Here is a 10,000-nt window from a genome sequence, read left to right on the forward strand (position 1 = left end):
ACGGCGAACGGCGCTTCCGCCTCCTTCTTCAGGACGAGCCCCACCTCGTTGATGCCGTTTAGACTGGGCTGGATGGTGTGGATGTCGTTCACCAGGGCCTGGCCCATCCAAACGCGGGGTAAATAGAGACGGCGACAAGAGAAACAGAAACAGATATTGACTGTCGATACTCCATATTCTACTGTAAATATCTCCGGGGAGAGGGAGTAAAAGTAACTCTAAAGGCCATGAATAAATCAATATTCCGGACGTGAATAATAGATAGATGGTCGTTTGGACTGAAAATGAGCTGGGCACACCTCCAAAACAAGAAGACCTTGGACCCAGTTCCAAGTGACGGGGCGACAAACTTACTGAGGAAATGGCATCGAGTGTTCGTTAGCGTGAGATGGAAACTGAATAATATTCGGAATTATTTGATGTGCATTATGGGAGATAACAAAAACTTTAACCTGGACCACATTCTCAGCCTCAATCTGTGTTATCTGTTGTCTTTGGACAGCACCGACATCATTTTTAAATGGGTTAAGTCAAACACTTGAAATAATTTAAAATATTATTTAAACCTTGATCTTTAATTGAATTTGAATGGGCCGAATAAAAGCTAGAGGTAAAAATAAAAACATAAATACTCGACGAAATCTGACAATTTTGATCGTACTACAAATTAATTCATGGTATTCGACAATTTGACTTCGCCTTACTTAGCTATGTGGAGTGATGAAGGAGGTTATTCTGTCTAATAATTCAGACGGGATTATTTTTTTTAATCATCAGACAGGGTTCACTGCAGCATTACGAAATTAAATTCAAGGACTTTCAAGTACTTTTTAAGCAGTATTTTTTTCACTCACGCAAAACAAATATAATCCATTTTCAATGTGATCTTCATGAATTCAAATATAATATAATCTTAGTCTCATTGTCTATTATCTATATTGTACATTGTCTATCTATTAAATAGTATACTGTATACTTTCTCTCTCTCTCGCTCTCTCTCTCTCTATATATATATATAGCGCTCAGGCGGTAGAGCTGGTCCTCTAGTAATCAAAAGGTTGCTGGTTCGATCCCAGGCTCCTCCTGCTAGCATGCTGTAGTGTCCTTGAGCAAGACACTTAACCCCAAATTGCTCCTGATGGCTGCGTCCGTCGGTGTTTGAATAATTGTAAGTGGCTTTGGATAAAAGCGTCTGCTAAATGAAATGCAATGTAATATATATAGATGGGTTGGTATTAATTATTATTAATCCCATCTATAATAGTCATCTACTATTATGTCTATTTCCAACCATGCTGGATTAAATTTAAGTTTCCCTGGCAACATCTATGTCGTAAAAAAGGAATTTTCTTTATTATGTTGCCATTTAACTAACAAAAGCAAGGGGAATGTCACAGGTTTTCAATGATCGACTTTTATTCAAGGACCTTTCAAGCACTTCAGCAGCACAAAATGCGCTACTTTCAAGGTTTCCAGTGATTACATTTCTTGGGTTGAAATTCAAGCCCTTCAATCAGCTCCGGGTGAGAAGCCCGGTGAGACGCCTGCATATAAGCGTTGGTTCCAGTCACATGTGATCGGACAACAGGCATTTCAAGAGCGTTATATAAAGTGTCACATCATCAGGAGTTTGTACTTGATGCATCCCTCCACTAAAGTAGCTGGGAACTCTTTTGTTCCCTAATGGGCCGCCTCCGACCGAGTCACACCCACGCTGATAGAAAGCATATTATCACTCCCTCTAATGTGATATCGCTTAATCACCATGATGGAACTACAATCAGAGAGGTCGCTGGATGATGAATCTTTCATTTGCAAAGCTCTGCCCAATCAAATTAAGCCGTGACCTCTGCCGGGTTGCCAGGTTTGAGGCAATCCAGGCCACTCGTACCGTGCACTGTTCCAGCTGCTTCTCCAGCGCCTCCGAGTCTCCCAGCGCCGGCCACTCCTCGTTCAGGAAGACGTCCACGTCCGCCATCCACTTCTTCAGCGTCTTCACGTCATTCTGAGAGTTGGATGGACAGGCGGACGGATGGAGAGATAGATGTTTTTTTTCGTTCGGAACACAAACCCTGTTGAACACAAATCTGCACCTGTCCCCTCTCACCTCAAACTGCATGAGTTTGGCCATGAGCTCCTGGATCTTCTGGATGTTCTCGGCGAGCATCGTACCCAGATGCTTCCAGCGCACCATGATGGCCTCCATCTCTATTCGATACCTACAGTGAGACAGCGGCCAAACCCTCCATCCAAATCAGAATAAAATGGAATAGAACTGACGATTGGATCTGTTATTTATATAAGTCTAGGATTTCACAGAGCAAATAACTTTGGTTTGAAACAATAACTTTGATTCATATATAGCTAGTTCTGTCCAAATGTTACTTCTTTTGACCCCGCTACCTCTGGCTGATGTCTGCTGGAGCTTTCTGGAAGACCTGATCCACGGCCGAGGTCACGTAGTCCACCTCCCCCTGGTGGTCAGCGAGGGCAGCCTGCAGGGCCTACAGGACGGACAGACGGATAGCTGAGTACAGAGTCTTTAATAGGTCACTTCAGTCCTCTGACCAGCTGCTTTTAGCTGTCCAACGTGCACCATCAAAGCTACGGGCTGATCATGCATTAGGGCCTCCCTTATCAATACTTACCAACACAATCTTTTCTCCTTGGCTTTCGAATCCAACTTTTTTCCCATTCAATCCAATTTCAGAGTTTTATGTTCAATATTCATCGTGTTTGGCCAACGCTGGCTGTTTTTACATCCGCTTTATGCACACATTGACTTGACCTCATACAATAATGAAGATTGGGATGAAATATGAAGTCACTTCAAAGATACATCGCAGGGCCCATCTTCTGCGCATACTGTCTCAACAGCTAGTATTTTGGGTGTGATACAGGCAGAACAGCTCCGGTGTGACAGATGCGTGACAGTGGCAGGAGTGTGCGAGGGGAAGCCATCTCTCAGCAGACAGTCATCGCGGACGCATATGCTCATAATAACACCTACAATAGACTCACGGCAGCTCATAAAACACAACAGAGTAAAGTGTAGCCAGGCAGGCGGTCTGCCAGTTTGTCAGCCGATCGATCATCGCAGGAGCATTTCCTTTGACGCCTCATATCTATGACCCCCCCCCACTCTGCCCTTGGGGCCCCTCCGCCACGGGCGGGGGGGGGGGGCATCTTCATACGAGCCATTGGAAAGCAGTCGATCATGTCCGTTGGTGTTATCTGATGAAAATGCCAACGGAGCTGAAAATAATCTGCATGGGTTTTTCTTTTCATTTCATAGTCACTGCCATTTGACAGTCTGTACGCTGGACGGATGGAAGAGGGAGATGGGGGAAAGTGTACAGTATTGAGTGGAATGTATTTGAATGGAGGGTGGGGGCGTTTTAATGCCGCTGTGCTGTCAGGAAGCCTGACTGACACGGCAGAAATACAGTATGACAAGTGAAGCCCGGCTGATAGAGAGCTTATTTTCTGGGTATCAGACCATAGAGGGCTGAGATGGATTTACAGCCAACTTCCTGGTGGACTGCAGGCAGCTTCAGAGGAGAATGACAGCTTAGCAATCTACTGAGAGATAGATAGATAGATAGATAGATAGATAGATAGATATTTAGATAGATAGATAGATAGATAGATAGATAGATAGATAGATAGATAGATAGATAGATAGATAGATAGATAGATAGATAGATAGGCTGATAGATGGGCTGATTGATGATGATTCGATTCTCGAATTCATAGATAAAGTCAACATGCGACATAACATTTTTGTCCATTGTTTTCATGTTTATCTCACAAACAAGGGCGGACTGAAACAATGATTCAGGACGGAAATTTGACCCTGGCCACCCTGTCCATGCCAACCACCAGACCGCTCATTTTGTAGACTAACCGTATTCGTTGATGTAACGTGCACCAGACTAGTTATACATTTAGCCACTGTGTTCATCTGGGAGGCACGTTATCCAGATTACAAAATACTTAAAAAATTGGGACTGACCAACAAGTAGCCTATCTGAATACTGAGTTTTCAAGGTAGGCTGTGGCTATGTGTGCACCCAAAAACTCACCAATCATAGCACATACGAATGTACAAGACATACAAAAGAATTAGACCCACACTTTTTAAAAAGAGAATGAGATATAGAGTTAGCTCAAACGTTTAAATGATTATCTTTATATTCAAGCATCGCATATGTCATATATCAAAACACGCACATTCACGGAAATTGAACATAAGCTAAAACAATGTGTGTGTGTGTGTGTGTGTGTGTGTGTGTGTGTGTGTGTGTGTGTGTGTGTTTCAGATAGTGATTTTGACCTACCCTTACCCTTACTGGGAACTTGTCACTTATTCCGCTGCATTTAGCGGTGTCGGTGGCCAGGGTCTTTCTCTTTTTTATTCTCTCCCTTTCTGCCCCACCGTTCCTTTTCTTCTGACCGTCCGTTTCGCTGGGCGACTTGTCTAAAATGTTGGTCTCTTGGTAGTTTTTTTTCCCGCATGACATATCAATCACAGCGGAATTAACTTTCACGTCCGAGGCCTTGATTTAGCGCCTCAATCGTCTTGCAATATTACATAATGGTGATTATACCTGATATTTCCATCTAAATTACAGAGTGAATGTATCAAATCGATGTTTTTTAATTATCTCCGCTCGTGCTGCAGATTCGCTCAAGCAATCAGCGAATCATTTTTATGTTTTTTTTCCTAATATCCAGTAATGAGTTTTTTCTAAACCACGGGTCAAGATCTCAGCGTTGGCTGTTGGAGAACTAATCAGTGGAATTAGACGCTACGTTATCATTTAAGTTCTGATTCAGGAAAACAATGCATGTCAACACACAAACACGCATCAGTTTACACAAAGTATATCCAGATATCGGTGTTCTCGTCAATACCTCCTAAACTGAGACCATGACCACGACCAGAGTATATCAAGACCGAGACAAGACCAAGACTTTGAGGGGTCGAGTCCAAGTCAAGACCAAGACTTTGAGGGGTCGAGTCCAAGTCAAGACCAAGACTTGGAGGGGTCGAGACCAAGTCAAGACCAAGACTTGGAGGGGTCGAGACCAAGTCAAGACCAAGACTTGGAGGGGTCGAGACCAAGTCAAGACCAAGACTTTGAGGGGTCGAGACCAAGTCAAGACCAAGACTTTGAAGGGTCGAGTACAAGTCAAGATCAAGACCTTGAGGGGTCGAGTACAAGTCAAGATCAGACTTTGAGGGGTCGAGACCGAGTCAAGACCAAGACTTTGAGGGGTGGAGACCGAGTCAAGACCAAGACTTTGAAGGGTCGAGTACAAGTCAAGAGCAAGACTTTGAGTAGTCTAGACCGAGTCAAGACCAAGATTTAGAGTGGTGGAGACCGAGTCAAGACCGAGACTTTTAGGGGTGGGTACGAGTCAAGACCAAGATTTAGAGTGGTGGAGACCGAGTCAAGACCGAGACTTTTAGGGGTGGGTACGAGTCAAGACCAAGACTTTGAAGGGTCGAGTACAAGTCAAGATCAAGACCTTGAGGGGTCAAGTTCAAGTCAAGATCAGACTTTGAGGGGTCGAGACCAAGTCAAGACCAAGACTTTGAGTGGTCAGGACTGAGTGAAGACCAAGACTTTGAGGGATTGAAACCAAGACCAAGGCAGGGCTAGACCGAGTCAAGACCAGGACCAGACCAGTGCGAGTCCCACACCGCATGACACACTTAGGATAAAATATGGAACATGCAAACCATAGGCACTCGTGTGTGTGTGTGTGTGTGTGTGTGTGTGTGTGTGTGTGTGTGTGTGTGTGTGTGTGTGTGTGTGTGTGTGTAGCATGAGAAATGTCTTGATAAAAAAAGGGCATTGCAGAGGTGAATTTTATACTGTATGTGGGAATTTTCCCTTGTTTCTATCAGCAAAACATGCCCCCCGGGTAAAATCTTCGGTCATATAAGCCCACATTTGGTGGCACATTCCGATGCCACTATCATATCATATACACTGATCTTAATTATTGCACATTTTAATGAGTTTTTCAACCCGATTGTAAACATGTCGTGAATTATTGTGCGCTAGGCTTCTTGTGCATTGTAGTCCACACAGTAAAAAGCTGTTAATATATTAAAATCCACGCCCATTCCTGACTGACTTTTTTTATTTATTGACACTATCACTGTAAGTTTTATCAAGACCTGCCACAATGATGGCTAATGTATTGATTTACCAGAAACATAAATGCACTCATATTCAACGATAATAAGTCTGAGAATGTCTGAGACTGAGACAAGGCCGAGTAAAAATGCGGTCGATTCCGAGACGAGATCCAGACCTTCAAAAGCGGCCAAGACCGATCTCGAGTGCTACAACACTGACAGTTATATTGACGCCCTTACACACACTCTCTCTCTCTCTCTCTCTTTCTCTTGATGGGGGAAAAACAGTGCTGCTGAGAATTAATGATGGCCACGCTTATCAGTATGCAGAACAAATTTCTAATTATTATCGCCAATCAACTTTAATTAATCTAAGGCTATAAGGCTTGGTCCCCCTGCTATGTTAAAAGACCATTATCACGTTTAAAAAGGGATGAGCACACACACACACGCATGCAGGCAGCCCTACAGTGGTGCAACCTTGAGTTAGAGCTGAAGATGAAGATTAAAATCAGCACTTTGGAAATAACAACAACAAAGTAATACGGTATCTTGTCTTCTTTATGTTCTGATTAACACCGAAACAATGAATGGCATTATGTGTGTGTGTGTGTGTGTGTGTGTGTGTGTGTGTGTGTGAGAGTGCGTGCGTGCGTGCGTGCGTGCGTGTGTGTGTGTGTGTGTGTGTGAGGTTCAAATTCTATGGTTGTGCACTTGCTTCTCGCACTCACACAAGCAAATACCAACATGTCCCTGAACACTGTTGTCAGTATAGTCAATAAGAACTCAGTTTACTTCTTCATTATATGTCATTTCATGCCACCAGGGGGTGCAGAGTGATTCTGCGGCACGGTTTTTCCAGAGCGAGTTGCCGAAAACAGAAATCAATATGGCGGCAGCGAAAGAATCACGGATGTGAGAGCTAAATTCCTTGTTAGCTGTTTGCTCCGAAGGTGCTGCGCAGGAAAAGGAGGTTGACACGGAAAAGGAGGTTGAAGCCCATCCCCTGCCATGATGCAACGGCATTTGGAGCAATCACCGACAAGGGGGGCTCTCAGAGCGAGACAAAGACAAAAGGCAAAGTTTGCTTCAGGGGCTTGCACAGAAAGAACCCACATCACCGCGTCATTTTGTTGTTCTCTTGCTCTGAACGCGTCTTTTTGGTCAAAAGGTTCTACTTCTCTTTGAGTTTACCGCCGCCTCTACTCTAATCTGGAGCTGAAGTTCACACGGCACTTTTCACCATCACTTCCTCCCGGTGTCGTAACATTGCAACATAGACACAATCCCGAAACTGATTTTAATTCATGTTTTCCACCATGAATGTTTGAGACATTTTACTGATCACCAAAAACTTTTTTGAAGGTGTTTTTCTTACGTTAAATCAAGTGAGCGAGATGAGCTCAGAGGAAAGTTGACAGACTGTGTGAGTTCATGACGAAATTCCCAGGTGTATCAACACGGTCTGCATCCAATTGGATTGCTCAGCCAAACAATAGGACCCACTGACAATGTATATGTGGTCTTTAAAAAAAAAATGACAGCGAGTTCTGTGGGGGAGCTAGAACGAATTTTGTAATAGTACTGTGGGCTCTACAGAGTTAAATCCACATTTGCATGTCTGAATTTCTCAGGAATGACTTACTTGTTCACACAACTATAAATGTATATTTTAATTTAAACGAGTTTCAATCCATTTTAACGCAGTGAAACATTTTTTCTTTTTATCCCCGTTCAGATTCTCAAACACGTTTCTTTGTTAAAAGATGTTTAATGCGTTGAAAATATTGTGTGTGTTTTAGATAGTGATTTTGACCGACCCTAACCCATACTGGCGAACTTGTCACTTATTCTGCAGCATTAAGCTGTGTGTGTGTGTGTGTGTGTGTGTGTGTGTGTGTGTGTGTGTGTGTGTGTGTAGAGGTAGATATTGTGATGAGATTATGATAAGACAAATATCTGAGTATATCTAGATATATGTGACAATGTTATTTTTATTCTGTCCTGACGTTGCCTTCTGCCAGCCTGTCCCTCCTCTGCTGCCTCCAAACACCACTCAAGGCGGAGCGGCACTTGGGCGACGGCGGTTGTAACATAACAAACATAACTTTATGGCCGGTCGTAAAAAGCAATAACGGTTGTACAGTATGATGGAGCCGCTGCCATTTGGAAGCTTTATTGAACTGTGCCAACAGGTCGCCGCCGTACTTGTGTCAAGGAAGCGGACAATCATAACAAAAGGTGAAAACTCTTCCAGCTGAAGCGTCGTTGATCTTTGCCTCAAGTTAAGAGTCGCTTTCTCTCCAATTCCGCCGGGGCGCTCCACTGTTGCGGCCATAACGGTAGTCGAGCGCATCTGCGGCGCCCTAAATCACAGCTGAGGTCTTACTGGGCCTCCCGGGGGCTACGCTTAACCCAGAAGAATTAAGGAGATATAACCCCCCGCCCCCCAAAAAAAAAAGATCAAGCCTTCAGAAGAGGATTGGAAGGGAAACAGCAGCCACTTCAGGATGGTCAGGTGTGGAATTGCTCTTGGACCACTTACAATGGGATAACGGCCAAATGCCTTACGACGCATAACACTTCACTGACGCCCGGAGGAGCGTTGCAGCACGGCAGACAAACAGAGCAAAAACAGCTTCAGATAAAATAGATAAGTAGAACTTCTCGCTGTGACCACCAACTGTTGTCACTGAGGCTAAAGTTTCAGTGACAACAGTGGTGCACGTCTTCACTCAAGCCCTGTCCACACGTGTAGAGATATTTTTGCAAACAGTATTTTCTCTGCGTTTTGGCCTCCTGTCCACAGCTCCACGACAACCATACAGTGTTGTGTATGAATGAAGTATGAAGAAGCCGGTCAGCATGCTCTTAATGTTCTTCTGTGGTGTTTGACACCAAGTTTTAGGACATGTTATCATGTTATCACCCTGCTGGCCTGCTGATGTCCGCTTTTTAAATCATTGTTGTGTTTTTGTGTCAAAGGAGAGATTTTCGAAAACGCCATTGATGTGGACAAGATATGTAGCAGCACAATATGTTGTTAGAAAAGTTAGTGTGTGTGTGTGTGTGTGTGCGTGTGTGTGTAAGCAAAAGGGTACCTGGACATCCTTGAGTCTCTGTTCCATGACAGGGTGCTCTGTGACGGCCGTGGACGGGATGGCCAGTTTGGCCTCACAGTGCTGTAACCATGCCAACAGTGTGGATATGGTCTCCTTATAGCGAGCGGGAGGAAGACACTCCAAAACTAAAGGAAGAGAGAGGGAAACAGAGAGAAAGTTTGAAAGTAGGAAAAACTAGAAGGATGCACTAAAATAATTAGAACAAAAAAAAAACGAGAGAGAGAGAGAGAGAGAGAGGAGAGAGAGAGAGAGAGAGGAGAGTTTCAGACAGAGAGAGCAAGACTCAGGCGGAGTGACCGTGCAAAAGTGCCGCGCACAAATACACACACACACACACACACACACACACACACACACACACACACACACACACACACACACACACACACACACACACACACACACACACACACACACACACACACATACACATACACACACATGGAGGCAGTGAAGGAGAATGACATGATTTAAATTACTAACACTCTTCTTACTTTAAAATTCCTTCCTGTATCCTCGTCGTCTAATGAACCACAGAGGAACTGGAAACTACCGGCCGTTCCCACGATGCAATCAGGTTTTTTTTATTCAAATGTGTGTGCACGTGTGTATTGGAGTGTGTGTGTATGTGTGTGCACACAACGGGGGAGTCTCTAATTGTATGCGGTTGGATGTATATATCATTTGGAGCTTGTGTGTGTGTGTGTGTGTCTCTGTGTCTCTC

General features: G+C 44.0%; 1 protein-coding gene across 3 annotated transcripts in view; it reads right to left on the reverse strand.

Moving 5' to 3' along the window:
• dmd (dystrophin) overlaps window positions 1-10,000 on the reverse strand; it is a 177,783-nt gene that overhangs the window by 121,578 nt on the left and 46,205 nt on the right. For all 3 annotated transcript variants that reach the window (XM_080024117.1, XM_080024116.1, XM_080024118.1), the window contains exons 15-19: window positions 9,256-9,401; window positions 2,404-2,504; window positions 2,108-2,219; window positions 1,892-2,005; window positions 1-98 (exon numbers count right to left, since the gene is read on the reverse strand). The exon at window positions 1-98 is cut by the window's left edge and continues 58 nt beyond it. In XM_080024117.1, the coding sequence (XP_079880243.1) occupies window positions 1-98; window positions 1,892-2,005; window positions 2,108-2,219; window positions 2,404-2,504; window positions 9,256-9,401 (571 nt within the window). The remainder of the gene's footprint in view (window positions 99-1,891; window positions 2,006-2,107; window positions 2,220-2,403; window positions 2,505-9,255; window positions 9,402-10,000) is intronic.

Source organism: Zeus faber (genome assembly GCF_960531495.2).
Source record: "Zeus faber genome assembly, chromosome: 2".
NCBI lineage: Eukaryota > Metazoa > Chordata > Actinopteri > Zeiformes > Zeidae > Zeus > Zeus faber.